Source organism: Thunnus thynnus, chromosome 8 (genome assembly GCF_963924715.1).
Source record: "Thunnus thynnus chromosome 8, fThuThy2.1, whole genome shotgun sequence".
Taxonomy (NCBI): Eukaryota; Metazoa; Chordata; class Actinopteri; order Scombriformes; family Scombridae; genus Thunnus; species Thunnus thynnus.
In genome coordinates this window covers 26,263,156-26,279,905 of record NC_089524.1, presented here as the reverse complement: position 1 = coordinate 26,279,905, position 16,750 = coordinate 26,263,156, and the positions used below count along the sequence as shown (strand labels likewise).

General features: G+C 39.3%; 1 protein-coding gene across 3 annotated transcripts in view; it reads right to left on the bottom strand.

Moving 5' to 3' along the window:
- Nucleotides 1–6,865: 6,865 nt before the first annotated feature.
- Nucleotides 6,866–16,750, bottom strand: part of LOC137188120 (capping protein, Arp2/3 and myosin-I linker protein 3-like) — a 31,527-nt gene continuing 21,642 nt past the window's right edge. For 2 of the 3 annotated variants that reach the window (XM_067597545.1, XM_067597546.1), the window contains 12 exons: nucleotides 16,538–16,657; nucleotides 14,525–14,591; nucleotides 13,989–14,176; nucleotides 13,621–13,700; nucleotides 11,628–11,801; nucleotides 10,830–11,007; nucleotides 10,020–10,740; nucleotides 9,785–9,891; nucleotides 9,515–9,641; nucleotides 8,025–8,096; nucleotides 7,754–7,861; nucleotides 6,866–7,510 (listed from right to left, as the gene is read on the bottom strand). In XM_067597545.1, the coding sequence (XP_067453646.1) occupies nucleotides 7,470–7,510; nucleotides 7,754–7,861; nucleotides 8,025–8,096; nucleotides 9,515–9,641; nucleotides 9,785–9,891; nucleotides 10,020–10,740; nucleotides 10,830–11,007; nucleotides 11,628–11,801; nucleotides 13,621–13,700; nucleotides 13,989–14,176; nucleotides 14,525–14,591; nucleotides 16,538–16,657 (1,983 nt within the window). In that variant the 3' untranslated portion in view covers nucleotides 6,866–7,469. Of the gene's footprint in view, nucleotides 7,511–7,753; nucleotides 7,862–8,024; nucleotides 8,097–9,514; nucleotides 9,642–9,784; nucleotides 9,892–10,019; nucleotides 10,741–10,829; nucleotides 11,008–11,627; nucleotides 11,802–12,219; nucleotides 13,441–13,620; nucleotides 13,701–13,988; nucleotides 14,177–14,524; nucleotides 14,592–16,537; nucleotides 16,658–16,750 lie in introns of those variants that run through there. The other variant, XM_067597547.1, reaches the window with a different exon arrangement.

Genomic DNA, 16,750 nt, shown 5'->3' with positions numbered 1-16,750 from the left:
CGTGGGGTCTTGTTGTGAGTGGACTTATCAGGCTAGTCATGGGATTAGTGCTGATTCTCTCCCTGAAACTAGTGTCAGATTAACGGATACCCATGCCTTCATAAACCGTCTGTAATGTAGACATAAGCTGTGAGTACCCCTGCTATTACCTCACCCACCCCGGCCTCAACTGTCTATCCTCACTCATGTCAGATCAATGGACACACTTATCACGATCAAATCACTTCTAGTTATACAGTTTGCACATGAAACGGGCTATAAAGGTTTGGAGAAATGACACCTATCATTGCTGAGGCACTTACTGATGTTCATGCACATAATGATCAATTTATGTGCCATTGTATTGATTAAATAAATCACTTACAGCATCTTTAATGAATATCCATCCAAATAAACGCTTAATTTGCTCACAAATCACACACAGATGACAACACATCATCACCCCTCATCTGTGTGTATAATTCATTTGCAGCAACAGCTGTAATGAGTCTGTTGCTGGGAGGCTCTAAATCTAGACAGACAGCTTAAAAGCGTCCACGAGCGCAGCCTCACATCAACACTGACACATACAAACAAACATAAAGCATTAGACGACTTTAATCTGAATAGACAAGAACAACAACAAAAAAAAAAAAGCACACAGATGAACAGAGGTGGAAAATCAGGGGGTGGCAGCAGACAGAAAGACAAACTGTAGACAGAGGCGGAGGTTGGGGAGGATGAGGAGGAAGAGAGGGATGAACGGATTAAGGTGGTCGATACTTTGGCTCCTCTCCCAGACTGAGAGATGACACTAAATCTGTTAATTCAGCCCCCCTCTCCACGCCCCCCCCACCCCTCCACCCCTCCTTCTTTCCCCATATACTGTACATGAAGTTGCTCTGATTCTTCTCCTGTCCTTCATCCTCTTGCAGGATTATGATGTTTTACTGTAATTCTTACTGCAGCAAACAAACACAACCAAACAAATACTGTATTTTGAGTTTGTAATGAGTCAAATTGATCGACGCTTCAGATTTAACAATTAAATGTTCAGAGAATGTTTTCAGAAATTTTCAACAATATGTACATTTGGGAGAAAAAATACAAGTAAATATAAAGTAAAAAAAATTAAATCCAGATATTAATAGTAATTCAGCAAACCTCAGTATTAAGTGTGGCTGCAACATTAAAATGCACACAGGAGAAAAACTGTTCAGTGTTTTAAATGTAACTAGTTGAACTCCCACTCACTCGCGTTGCATGTATGACTAAAATTAAATTTTTCTTATGATTATAAAGCTGATCAGCAGCAATCACACACGTTTTCTTCAGTGAATGCTTCTCTAGTTATGTTTTTAAATACATTATTTTGAACTGTAGTCAATACAAACTACTGTACATATTATAATATATTTATATTATATATATTATATTTATATAATATTTGTAATTGAGCAAATGTAATTTAAAAAAAATACTTATGGAAGGACTTAAGGATTGTTTATTTTACATTTCACACTTTACACAAAATATATTTTAATATATTATTATTTATTTATTGAGATTTTGTGTTTATGTTGTTATTTTTGTGACAATGTCAAGTCATTTTATTCATAACACATTTAAATTACAATCAAATAAAAACTCAGCCATAATGTAATTATGAGGATCAAAAGAAAATGTGGAAAAAAAAAAAAAATACAATTTGGATACAGCATTGCCCGGAGAAAAGTGTGTCACCAGTTATGTCTTCATGATGATTATTAAAAGGCTAAAGGAAAGAACATCAAAGGAGGGAAGGATCTAATAATGAGAGGCAAACTATTCCACAGTTTAGGGCCAACAATGAAAAATACCCAATCACCTCTAGAGTTTCTTTAAAACTTTCTCAATATCACAAAATAACACATATCATCACATTTAACTCCATAAGTTATATAATTCTTGTATGTATTCGTGTACATTTTCTATGTATTCATATTTTTAAGAATTAAAGAAGGTACACTTTCTTCTGCCTGTAATTACATAACATAAAGACATAATCCTGATTAGCTGTTACCAGTTGCTGTGCAGGCCAGTGTACATGTTAATTATCTGCCACACACCTGTGACTGATGCTGTAACAAACAGGCTGCTGGACCATAAGGTGACTCCAAAGACAGCGGTCCCTGTCACCCATTAGGGAGACGGTTCCCATGACGACCAAGCCGAACAGCTCACTTATGACCTTTTGTAGACATGGCTGTAATTACATTAAATTACACTGCATCTTATCATTGTCTGCTTTCATGAGTCATTTCCCATGTAACTGCTGTGGCACCAGTAACATCCAGCTGGCCTGCTGTGAGGAGCCACACGCAAACAGACTTCCACATGTCTGATAATGTTCCGACAGCGTGGAGGAAGACGTCAAGCAACTCCATTCAGGAAAAGTAGTTATGACAGGAACTTTTTAGTGGGCTTACTGGATGTAGAAGTGAATAGTTTTCAAGCTGAGTCCTGCGATTTTAAAACATGAGCTGAACCTGGCCTCACAAGTCGTGAAGGCCTTTTCTCACACACGATGGAACCCCTCTTCAACCCGAGAAGAAGAGGAGAGGATTTTTATGGTGGGGGGGGTTATTGTGTGAGCACAATCTTGCACATTACTGCCTGCACCCTTTTTATTTTCGCGCATCTTTCTCCTCTACCCACACATGTTCTCTCTCTGGCTCCTCTCTTCCCTCGGCCTTTATACGATCATGTTGCTTGGTAACAGCAGAAGAATGATGAGAAGAGTAGGATGTGTTCGGGCGCCTCGTGTGTGATGTGATGTGTCCTCACATCAGCTGTAAAGAATATGGGGCCATATAGCCACGATAACAGCAGAATGACACTCTGTAATGTGTTTCGCTTCAGATTTCAGGTGTGAGATTGCAGGCGAATATTGAAGGAAATAATTCTTTGGGTTACTTGAGTTTAGAAACTTTTAGATCAGTGTGATTATGGAACAGAATATTATGTTTTGGTCAAAAATGCTAGGGGAAAAAATCCAGGCGGACTTAGTCCTTAATTGCTGGAAGCCAACAAACACCGGTTGCACTGTGGCACACCCTGATCTAAATAGATATAACAGTATGGATGTGAAGCTTGATTATGTTTAGCTAAAAAAAATATGCTTGAAAAATGTAAAAAAAAAAAAAAAGAAAAAAAAGAAAGAAAGAAATTGTCATTTTTTTTAACAGATTAAAGGGTTAAAACTTATATCACAGCAAAGTCTGCATATGCACCCTTGACTATTCCTCAGTGTGCACATTAATTTTGGGGAATATTATTACATTTGAGGACTCACCGCTGTGGATTTCACATTACATTTGAGGCGGAGTGGGAGTAAAAGTTCAAACCGACACTAGATTGTATTTCACTGTGCTGCTATGAAGTCATTGTTCCAAAGACTGACAATAGGGTGTCTCTATTCTTGCCATAAATCAACATTTGAGATGTTAAATTGCTTCAGGACAGACTTGCTCATTCCTCACACAGAGCGACTGGGTCGTCTGTTCAAGAGTGAATACAGGACAGGATATTAAATTATATTCTATCTGCAGAACTGCAGTGATTAATTCACAGGGATATGCAGGCCTACTGATTAAACAGATCAATTAAAGTGTCTATACATACAGTATCTCCCTCATCTTTGTCTCCAAGCTGCTAGCATCAGAACACTGAGGCAGACACCATTTACAACTGTGCAAAATCCACATGTGTAACATTTAGTGAACACAGCAATTAGTCTCAGTCATCGGAAGAACCTCCTTAGTATTTCCCCAGAGGCTGTTTGCTCATTAAAAATCACTGACTTAGTGGGAAAAACAGCCTCTTTACTCTCCATTCCAGCAAACTGCAAATATTTCCTCACTCTATGGCAGTCTTCTATCTTGTATCTGACTCATTACAGCATCTTTAGAAGAAAGGTCACGGCACGGTTGCTAATGACAACCTGCAAGGCTGCTGCTCTGTGTGTTTTCTCTGAGTGGCTGCCTCATTTGTAGGGATCAGTCGCCCCCTGCTGTTTCATATTCTTTGACTTCTGAATGTATGAGGTTGCCATGCCAACCGAAGGGGGCATTTCTGAAGTCAGGAAGTAAATTTAGCATCCACCTGTGATCAGGAAAATCAAACAAGTCACTTGGATGCTTGTTGCTGTTAGACTATAAAGCTTTAGTTATAAGCTGCTCATTTTAATGATTCCACTTTTTACAATGATAGTGAATTAATTATAGGTAATTTCACCAATTATCAATAATTATAGTCATGCTATTTGCAGTTTTCAAGTTACCAGGTGTATTAATGTTGAGACATCTGCAGTTATAGATTTTTTTGCAAACAAGCCTGAAATAAAACATGCTGTACCTTTTATAGCAAACTTATAGCAAACAGCTGCCTACTAACACATCCACCAACAACGTTATCATTTATTTGGAGTCGTGTTTGAGTCCACTTGATAAATGTAACTAATATTCATTCTTGTTTTAGCTCTGTTTTTGCTCTCCACCAACTCTCAAGGGAAATATGTAGGGTTAGCTCTTCAGCACGTTTGATGCAGGAGGATTTTAGAGCGTATTCATGGAAAACAGCTGTCTAGTGTGGCCCAAAGCGACGCTATGAGAGTGGTGAGAGGGAACCAAAAGACCCTTTTCACAGCAGACATTTACACTGTCAAAGCAAGAAAAGCACAGGTGGAATTAATAACTGTAAAATATGAGTTCATAATTTTTCAAGTCTGTCTTAAAACAACAGTCAGGAGCCCAAAAGAACATTGAAACAGGTTTTTCTTGCAATAATCATTCCTCCCGTTCACACTGACTATTAGAAGATCCCTCATAATGCACAAATAATTACAATGTAAGTGATGGGGGACAAAATCCACAGTCAAAAAAAAAAACAAAAACAGTGCAAAAATGTATTTAAAAGTTTATCTGAAGCAAATAAGATGCTTCAGCCGTCCAAATGAGTCAAATCAAGTAGATATCTTTCAATGTTACAATCTTTTTAGTGCCAAAGTCCCTCTTTTTGTTACTAAACTTCCACCGCAGCTCAACTGGGAAACTGGGAAACACAAAGACGGAATTTGATGCTAAAAAAGACTGTAAATGTGGCAGATATTCACTTGATATGACCAGTGGTGGAAAGTAACTAAGTACATTTACTCAAGTGCTGTACTTTTTGAGGTTCTTGTACTTTACTTGATTATTTCCATTTGATGCTACTTTATACTTCCACTCCACTACATTTCAGAGGGAAGTATTGTACTTTCTACTCCACTACATTTATTTGACAGCTTTAGTTACTTTTCAGATGAAGATTTGACACGATGGATAATATAACAAACTTTTAAAATACAACACATTGTTAAAAATTAAACCAGTGGTTTCCAACCTTTTTGGCTTTTGACGTCTTACAAAAAGCAGTGTGTAGTCGGGGTCACATTTCAGATGTCAATGAGTTGTTAACAGCTCCTCCAAATAGTGATTTTTCCCTCTAAACTTCTCACATGCTTTCATTTCGATAAATGTTCAAATGATCCAATATTTCACCAAAAATCAAAGATTAGAGAAAAAGTCCAAAAACTGAAAACAGATTTGTGTATCAGAACTTTGTTTTTTCTTCTTTCCTCTCCCATTAATCATCTCATGACCCCTCAGATTTATCTGGTGACCCTGGAGGGTCCCAACCCCTAGGTTGGTAAGCACTGGACTAAATGCATATAAAGTAGTTGAAACTAGCTCCACCTCCAGCAGCTACAACAGTAACATGCTGCTCTAACACTGATGCTTCAGTATTAATAATCTAATGATGTCATATATAATAATATATCACTCAGAGGGACCAAACCACTACTTTTACACAACTAACTACATTTTGCTGATAACACTTGTGTACTTTTACCTAAGTAGGATTTTTAATGCAGGACTTTTACTTGTAATGGAGTATTTTTACATTACTGTATGAGTACGTAAATAAAGGATCTGAGTTCTTCTTTCACCACTTGATATGACTAACTCAGACTGCTGAAGCTTCATATAAGCTTCAGATAAACCTTTAAAGGTGTAGTCTGTAAAATTTTGTGGCATCTAGCAGAACAGACTTGGCAGAAATGTAATATAAGGATCCATTTTAGGTCCCATTCTTTTCTCACTTTACATGCGTCCTTTTGCTCAAATTATTCACAAGGAGAGTACATTTCTCTCCAATCCAAAAACAAATAATTAGTGTAATTTATAGTTGCAGTGTGTAGAATTTAGTGACATCTAGTGGAAGAGACTTGACAGAAATGGAATATTCTTAACTATGTTTAATTAGTGTATAATCACCTGAAAATAAGAATTGTGTTTTTGTTACCTTTGAATGAACCCTTTATATCTACATAGGGGAGCGGGTCCTCTTCCATGGAGCCCGCCATGTTGCACCACCTACTTGCATATGGGAAACTGACTGTTGTTTTAAGACACACTTGAAAAAATGTGAACCTATCCTTTAATGATGGCTGCATTACATTTAGGTGACCCAGTTCCAGCTCTGGTGTTGTGCATGGTCACTCACTGACATGTCTTACTGGGAGAATGAATGGAATGGAGCCGCTGTCAATATCATTTACACCTGCGCTTTTCCTACTTTGACGAGTCAAAATGTCTGCTGTGAAAAGGGTCTTTTCTCAGAGGGTTTGTCACTATAGCAACATATTTATAAATATACAATATAAAGATATTAGTTATCCATGGCTGCTTTAAGTGACTGAAAAAATAATGTGATATGATTTAGCTCACTGCACAAACAGGAAACACATCCTATTTGAATAGTAATAAGTAAGAATCCAGCCACAACAACAGCAGTTGTTGTTTTTCCATTAGTGTTTTTATTCATACAGTGAGGGTGCTCATACATAATATTTATTTTTTTTCTATAAAATATATTACCTTTCAGTTCCTGAAAGCAAAACTGGATATAAATCATCAAGTTTCATTTGATAAGAAGCAACTCATTTTCAAGTGTCAACCAAGGCAATCAACTGTATCAGCAGTCAAAAATGCATTGCAGATTTAGAAATCACATTCTAACAAAGACGTTTTTCTTCTGTCTAGCAAAGCCACAATGCTTGAGCGCCTGAGCCCCTGTCCACTGACACAAAAGACAATGATCATTTGGGTTTTCTAAAGTAGCAAATACTGTTAAAATACTGTAGCCACAAATAGAGTTTTCACGTGAGAGGAAAGCAAAGACAGAAACACAGTCAGGGTGAAGAGGGAGGAACAAATGAAGGAGGTGAGTGATTCAACAGAAGCAAGTGACTGATGCTTTATGGTGTCTGTCATGTTGCGCTGTTTGACTTTTTCTCTTTTGGCTCTCCCCTCCTCATATGTTTTTCTTTGTTTCCTCATGGGTGGAAATGCTCCACAGTTGTCATGGCAACGCTTTGGCCGGACAGCAACGGGTGAATTTCTCGGGCATCACAACAACTCGCTGTGACCAGGTGCTGAGTTGATGCTGTCTGTAAAGTAGAACCACAAAGATATAAACTGTTTAAAAGAGACATTTCACAACATCTGGTAATACAAAGTAATGCATCCACTGTATTAGCATGTTTGTATTTGACATCGTCTTCTTACTGATATCTATTTAATAATCATGTTCCACAACAGTACAGAAGCAAGTGTTTGATTAAAACTTGACTTACACCTGCTACACACACACACACACACACACACACACAAATAAAAACAGAGACATGTACCAGACAAGTCCAGTGACTTATTTCTGTTTTGGGGTAGTCTAGGTTTTTTCACGGGGGGTTTGCGATTTGGGGGCTTCTCAACGTTATTAGGGCTTTCCCTGTCAGTGCCTGAGTTCAGTGAGGACAGGAAACACAAATGAACAGTTAGATACAGATGCTTTACACACAGATAGACATATATATATGTATATATATATACACAAAACATGTATACTGCAACAGCCTGTTCGGTTAATAATAACAGTATATATAGTGTAGGAACTAATTATACCTGCGTCACAAGACATTGCCTTTCTGTTCCTCTGTGGTTTCACAGGCGCCTGAGGTCTCAATCCTTCGTCACCTGAATAACACATATGAACGACCAATGAGGAAAATGCTGTTTATATTAAATAAGTCTCACATACACACATTTATATATATATATATATATATATATATATACATATATGTGTGTGTGTGTGTTGTTTTTTTTTTAAAATTTATATATTTACACGCTCACTGTCTGTATATGGGGCACCCCAGTGGTCTAATGGTCAAGGCATATACCATATAACTGCAACATCAACGGCTTGAGTCCCCACCAGGCAACCCCAGTTGTATGTCACATCCCCTCTGTTTCTTGTCTCTACACTGTCTGTCAAATCAAATCAAAAACCCTGAAAAAAATTCTAAAAAAAAATCTATATATGTGGTATATATATATATATATATATATATATGTGTGTGTGTGTGTGTGTGTGTGTGTGTGTGTGTGTGTGTGTGTGTGTGTATGTATGTATATATAGGGAACAATGTATGTTACAAACCTAAATTACAAATACACTGTCTCATAAAAACAAACTAGAGCCTTATGTGATGCAGAATGTATCCAAAAGTCAAAGATCTCTGTGCACACAGTTACACTACTATTATACCTTTACTGTTATTAAAGGGATTGTTAAACATTGTGGAAAATGTGCTTTTTTTCTTTCTTGCCAAAAGTTAGATGTCCGTTTAATATGAGGCTACAATCAGTAACTGCTTAGCTTAGCATAAAGACTGAAAGCAGGGGGAATTAGATAGCCTGGCTCTGTCCAAAGATAAAAACTTTTGCCTACCAGCACCTCTAAAACTCACTAATTAACATGTTATATCTCATTTATTTAATACGTACATCAAATGAAATATAAAAACAAGATTTTGTGGTTTTACGGGGAGTTATGTGCCAGATTTTCTTGACCAGCAGTGACTTCCTGGAGTCTCTGCTGGTTGCCTGGCAACCTCAAGGTGACAACACTCCAGGAAGTCACTGCTCTTGTCCAAGAACATACAGTAACTCCCCATAAAACCTTAACTTGCAAGCTGTTTTCCCTGCTTCCAGGTGTCATGCTAAGCTAAGCTACACGGCTGCTGGCAGTCGTTTAATATTTACCGTGCAGACATGAGAGTATTATTAATATTCTCATCAAAGTGAATACATATTTTCTCTGAAATGTCAAACTGTTGCTTTAAAGTTTCCTACAGGCTGAGCTGTTTATTGAACTTTTGATATCCTGTGATGCCATCATTAAACCAATTCACAGTATATTCCTGACCACCTGTATCCCAGCACCAAAGCAAAAACATGAACAACTCCAGGTAATTTGCTTTTTGAATGAGTGCTGAACAAAAAAAGTGACTTTAATAGTCAGTTTAAGGATGTTATTCTTTCTGTATTGATATATCCTGAATCAAAATGTGTTGCTTTAAGTGGTTCATTTGTATTTTCAGTGCAGGTACCTTGACTTGCAGCTCTATCTGGCAGTCCATGAACAGGCCTGTTGACAGGAGGTGGCACAGGTGGAGGAGGTAAGTTCCTCTCATTGGCTGATTCTTTTGGATAAGTCACATACGAGGATGTCTTTGGCTGTTTGTCAGATCAGAACAGGAAACATGAACAAATCACAGACAATCATGGCAACTGTCAAATTTGCTATAGATTTACACAAAAAGATAATTTGCTGTAACAAATGAGACAAACCGAACCCAACATGACTGTAAATTGCATACCTTTTCAGGAATCGGAGGAGGGTGACCTTCCGAATCTCTTCTTTTCTCCCTCTCTCGCTTTTCCATTTTTCCAGGATCCCTCTCTGTTTCTCCTTCCTCCTCTGCAACTACAGATTAAAGAGAAGTGATTGTCACCTACAGAAGGTTTGTGATTTGTTTACAACCTGAGGAAAAGATTGCAGTCAAAACCTCCTGTCTAACATGCAGCACATTAACAGGGATGACAGTGTGGTACCTGGTAGAGCGTCGGAGCTCTCTAGCCGATGTCTCTGCCTCAGCTTGGACAGGTTGGGTTTACTGCTTTGTGGCGGAGGATCGGGTTTAGATGCACAAGGAGCAGCTCTTACGGCAGAGGCACCTCCTCCTGTGCTGCTCCTCCATCCTTCCGCGTCCAGACATGCGTGTCTCTCTCCCTGCGGGTCCTGCCAGTCTGTAGCTGCTGCCTCTGTGGTTTTCAGAGGATCTGTTTCCTGTTTTGGCGAAGGTGTCCTGTCTGATGGGTACGGAGGCAGCGGCCTTTGAGCCAAATGAAGCGCCTGGACTTGTCTATCTGGCTTTCTGCCTGGATGTCTGCTCTCAGTCCACTGATTATCCACCTGTATGTCCGTCGGCCTGTTCTCCGACCACGACCTGTCTATCTGTCTGCCACCCATCCACTGTCTTTCTATCTTTCTGTCAATCTGCCGCTGGGTATGTCTGTCAACAGTCCACTGTCTATCCATGTGTCTCTCTGGATGTCTGCTCTCAGACCAGTGCCTGTCGGTTGTTCTCGGCTCTCCAAAAGTTCTTTCTTGTAGCCTGTCGTCTAACCGCTGCCTCTCTACATGTTGATCACTCTGCCTCCCTTCCATCCACTGCTTGTCTGCCTGCAGCACCTCTGTTGTCCTCTGTTTGTCGTCTGCCCAGTACCTGTCTGCCTCTATCGACTGTTCAAGCACAGCATCCGCTTCAGATTTCTGTAAAACACAACGAGAAGATGCAAAAGAAGTGATTGTGCCTGATGCAAACTTCCAGCACAATGAATACTTGTAGCAGCTGACTGTACCTCTCTGGGAGAGTAAAAGGGGTGTTTGCTTCCTCCCACGCCTGGATGAGGAATGCCTGGCACGGGTGGCGGACTTAAAACAAGAGTATTCTTCCCCTCAGCCCCCTCGCCGGGAGATCCAGCTCTGGCAGCAGACCTTGGGGGCTGAAGGAGGGTGTATACATTCTCTGTGGCTGTCCTGAAGTTGAAAGACGATGAAAGTGTTAGCCTGCATGCAACATTTGCAACAAAGTCTGCTGATATTTTTCAGAATAGAGAATAAAAAACTAGAGTGTAGCTTAGTCCAGTTTTAAATGTAACAAACTTTGTGTAAAGTGTAATTAGAAAGTATCACTTTTCTGGAAAAAATCAGGTTCCTTGCTATCCTAATCTGTATTTGACATGCAACGTGTTCATTTATAATCACTTGGCTGACTGGTGGATCCAGAATTGGAGCCACCGGCTGTCATCTACATCTGTGTACACACGCTACATCAGCCTACCCGCGTTTTGGCAGCTATCAGCTATTCCTCATATCAACAGAGAAATGAGGGAGATTTAGAGTGATATTTGTCAGAGTATTTGTGGAGTTCAGGGCTGCTGATAGTCCTTATAAGAACCAAGACAAGATAACCAGCAGAAAACATGAAGATATAGATGCTTAGATGAGTAGAATGTAGAGGCAAAATGAATGAGTCCTTTATGATGTGGCATATTGTTATCTGGCGCATCACATGGACATTGTATTGTATGTTCAAGGCTATACCTTTCTGAAGAATAATGGCGTCTTTGAATGTGTGTGTGCGTAAATACACGAACCCTGTGGGTGCTGTGGCAACAGTGTGACACCCGTCTCCGTAAACCTCTGCTTCAGACTCCGTCGCCTGATTGGACAGAGTTTGGTTGCGTTTTTTACGAAAACCGAAGATGGCCAGCATGTTTCTCCTCTTCTTCCTCCTCAGTGAATGCGCTTTGTGCAGAGAGGAGAGCTGACTGAAAAAAGTGAGAGAAGTTGTGTGAAGACATGAAGTTCAGTCAGGTACAATCATCTTGTGTGTTCACACATGAGTCATCTCTGCTAGGATGTCACTGAATTCATCACAGCCGTCCACGCTGCATGTTTGTCTGCTCTGCTTCTGGTACATCGGCAATTTGAGCGTTGCTAGGCTACACCTCTCAGTACACAATGATTTATCTTAAGTGCACTTTTTTGTATTATAAATGTAATCATATTAAGAGGACTGACTTAACCTGATGATCTGCAGTGTGGAGCGTGGAAGGGAACATTATTCTGATAAGCTGTGGCCACTGTTCCTGAATTCAACCCCGTCAAAATAAAGGCTCTGCATGTTTTAGCTCATTAGTTTTACATTTTGTTTGCTTTACATGACTGCTGTAGGACCAATTTCCAGAGAAGACTGGTCACAAACTGAAAAAAATCACCAGCTGCTAATGACTTTCACCACAGCCACATCCAATCAAGAAAACCAGCTTCAACCTGCAAGACAAAGTAAAAAAAAAAAACACTTCTCCTTCTTGCACACAAATCTCAAACTCCTTTGATCAACAACATGCAGGCAGACAATCAAGTCAACCCAAAATGCTCCAAACAGCCAGCTCCAGCTCCACTTATCATCAAAGAATGACAACATTTATGTTTCAGTTGTGCAAAGATGATGGACGGCAGAAGAAACCAGAACTGCCTCTGAATGTACAAGCAGCCAGCAGGACATGCTGAACAAGCCATGAGATTACTTCAAAGACAGACAACACACTGGTCAGTGCAACACAACCTTAAATCATTACAGCAGCCACTCCTTTTATTCAACTTTACCTTTAAAGCTATCTAGATATCAATCTGAAAATAATTTAATACTGGAAAATAGACACACAGAGAGTGAGTAGGTGAACAGTCACTATCTGCAAGATCATTTAATCATTCTTCAGCATTATCTAGAGATTTTATCTCTATTATGTTTCCATTGAAGCCACAATTTTTGCTTGCTTTTACTGTAATAGTGTCATTTGTCTATTCATGTCATGTCCTTTGTTGTGCGCCTTTCTTGGCTTGCCACTGGGAAAGTTTTCTCCTTTTGTTAAACACTCACAAAGGCATTATTATCTCGACTGAGGAAAAAATCTCTTATTGAAATAACATATTCTCATTTTCTGTAATTCACCTAATGCTAACTTTGACACACAGCTGACTTTTCCCTAAAGCAAAATATACATTTTGTAGAATGATGTCCCATCATTGCATTTCAACCACAGATTTCCTTTCATTTCAGTATACTATGAAAATCAACACCTCATCACCTTTAAATCTTTTGTCATAAGTAGCTACAACTATCTAGAAAGTGCTCCTTGCTGGTGCATTCAAGAGGAACAACAGAAAATGCAGAAAAGCATTTTATTCACGACAGTGTGTTATTGGAAATTAAAACACAGAACACAAACGATACATAAACACAGTTTCTTCTTCTTGAATTGGTTGCTGTCTCTGGGACGTCCTTGAACAAGGAGCGCTGTCAAAGCGGTGTCTGCTCACAGTTGCGTTACCATGCAACAATAACTTAGAGGTGACAAAATGCTCACTGTGATGGATTACCTATCTCAAGCATGTCTGAAGTCTCTGTAAGTTGATTTTCAAAGCCGAGAGAAATACATGGAAAATAATCACTGCTTGGAAAGTAGGAACTCAATCTAAAAATGCACAATACAGGAATGTTCTGCAATGAGAGATACACATACAGTTTTAACTGATGACAAGAACTTTAGAGGCACAAGTATAAACAGTAAAGAGAAGTCTTACCTATCAGGGAGGACTCTTTTAGTATAGAAATCTGGCAGTCCATCATCGAGAGGGCTTATTCCTCCATTTTCACTGCAATGCTGCACACACACAGACACACTGACTGTTAGAGAGGTCAGTTTACTTGCAGTGGGTTTAATTTGTAAATGCTCTGCATGCAATAAAACAAATGGATTACACTGGCTTCAGCGAGATGATATAATCCAATTGCAGCCATCCACTTTGTATAGATTACCTCTGACAAAGACAGCAGTCACTGCCAGCAGGCATGAACATTAGGAAATGGGAATATTGTGCGTAGATAGATAGACAGATAGATAGATTCATGTACTTTGTGTTAAAGGATGCCCACATTGAACCCTACTTACTGTCTCAGTAGGGATATGCCCTCCTTTGTGCCTCCGTGGAGGCCTTGGCCGAACTCGTGTCACATGATGGAGAGGCAAACCCTGCGTAGGCAGCTCTGACAGGCCCTCCCAGGATGCAGAGCGGGATAGTGGTGAGGAGTATGATGGCACAGAGGGGGGCGGAGAGGAGCTGGAATCGTCACACAGGCCTGACAGTGAAGAGTGATGAAAGAATCATAGAGGATGTGAGGGAAAGAAGCCGAGAAACTGAGAGGGCACAGTCAAGGAGACAAGACAGGGTGCCATCATTTCTGCTTTAAAGTCGTGTAACATCAAATTTAAAACAATTGGCGACCACTCTGAGGTATACTGACTCAGACTTGGCTCAGGCCAGATTAAGACAGCCATTAACAGACTTCTCAGACCGAGAGACGGGAAAAGGAAAAAAGACTCAACAGAAAACACACTAATGGAGCACTGAAAGAGATAGGATGGGGTCAGAGCTAGACGGGAAAGAGCAGAGAGAAGAGGATAAGAGGATATACAGCAGTACTCACTCAGCCTGGTAGAGACAGGCCGTATTCGTCTTGTTCTTGAGCTGTGCTTCTTAATGGCTATTGTGTCCTGGGACAAAAAAAATAATATAAAAAAAACAATATTGAGATGCTGAGGGATAGTATTAGAGTAAGACAAACAAACCAGGAACAAGTCAACATCAGCAAAAATTACATAGGCACTCCCTCAGGCCAAACAGAGCTTTTGTTAGTGGGGTTTTGTCAGATCAAGTCAAATTAAAAGCCTTTAAAAAACTGACTCACAAATTTCAAGCAAAAATGTACATATCAAAAGTGAAAAACTGTAAATAGAAATGAACAGACATACACTGAGATATAGAAGGCAGATTAATAACAGCACAGACTGTAAATTCCTTCCTCCAGGTCATGGGGTGGCAAAAAAAAAAGATAACAGAAAATCTGAAGGTGAAGGAAAACTGGATCTAACTACTTAATCTGTAGAAACATGGTGGTACAACATGGTGGGCTCCATGGAAGAGGACTGGCTCCCTGTGTAGATATAAAGGACTCATTTCTAACAAAAGCACAACGATTCTTATTTTCAGGTGATTATACACTAATTAAAACATACTTATGAATATTATATTCCATTTCTGCCAAGTTTGTTCTGCTAGATGCCTCTAAATACTACATACTGCACCTTTTATCTGACGCTTATATGAGGCTTCAGCAGTCTGAGTTAGTCATAAGTACTCAGATCCTTTACTTACATATAAGTACCAATACAGTTATGTAAAAATACTCCATTACAAGTAAAAATCCTGCATGAAAAATCCTACTTAAGTTAAAGTACATAAGTGTCCAAAATCTGTCTAAGGAAACATTGGAGAACATACAGCGTAAGTTTCATGGGAGGGATTGTTTCTAATAAATATTAGATAGAAATGGGTTTAAAAATCTAAATTAGCAGTCTTACCCAGTGACATAGAGAGTTATGCAGGTGAATGAAATTTTTAAATTCTGCACAGGTTTTAGAGGAGACATCAAGGCTAGAGTTGTATAAGGGGGTAATGACTGAAGTAATTGTGCTGAAAAGAGCCCTGGGCTTATAGCTGATATCTGAGATAATGTCAGAGGAATAGTTTATTCCTGCAGTTTAACCTGCTTTCTTGTAAATATTGAGCTGCTCTCTCTGTGCTTCAACAGTGATTTGCAATTTATTATTTTTCACATTCACTCAGCTTTCCTTCATTCCAGCTCTGGTAAGTTCATTCAGCCAAGGTTTAGTTTCAGGTTCAGTTTTTTCTCATTTTTAGAGGGGCAATTTGATGATAGGGAATATTTGAGCAGGTGAAAACATAAAAAAAATAAGCTCCTCTGTAGGTAAGAGGAAGAGGCTACATTTTAGTGTAATGAGCAAAAGAGGAAACAGCTGAAACTGAGAACTAATCTGAAGGGGAGGAGTTTGTAAGACCAGTAAACTTCACTTATATCCTCACTATAAGGCCAGTGGGTCCCATGTGTAGAGATAAATTGATCTGTACAAGTTTAATGTCAGTCAGACTTACGATGCAATATTGTGCTTCAGTCAAGCCGATCAGCTTCTAAAGGCCAGAGCACAACTGAATTGACAATACATCATCAATCCAGGCTGTTAAAACTGCTCCGGTGAAGTGGTGAAGTTAGAGCCTTTCAAATTTTGACCTTTAACCGTAGTGTTCCTGTCAAGACAGTCAGTGTAACATTTCAAATGCCAAAACCCAGAGGAAAAATTCACCATCCTTTCAAATTTTGCCTAAACTGAACCAGTGGTTAGTTGTTGTTTTGAGGGCCCACATTTGTCCCTTCATCACAACTATGTCTTAAAAAATTTTACAGGAAACAACAAACAAGTTAATCACAATTTAAAGAAAAAATGGATGATACAATGCTATGCGAAAACATAAAAAGACAGAAAGATGTTCGATTGAGATGTTAAAATATCTAAAAGATGGATATCAGCGTGATATAAGCTCACAGGCCCACAAAAACATCTGTCTGTATATCCAAACTTACTATGCTGGTGCCGAGCTCCTCATCTGTGATGTCCAGAGAGTCTCTGTGTCTGTTAAACCTCCAGCCTGTTCCATCTTCACACGTCCCCTCCCAGCGTTTTAGATGAGACACCTGTCGGGTCTGAGACGGACGGCCCTTTTTAGGTCTCTTTGACACACACTCATTCACTTTAACTGTGTCTCTTTCACACCGACAATAACTTTTACAACAAGA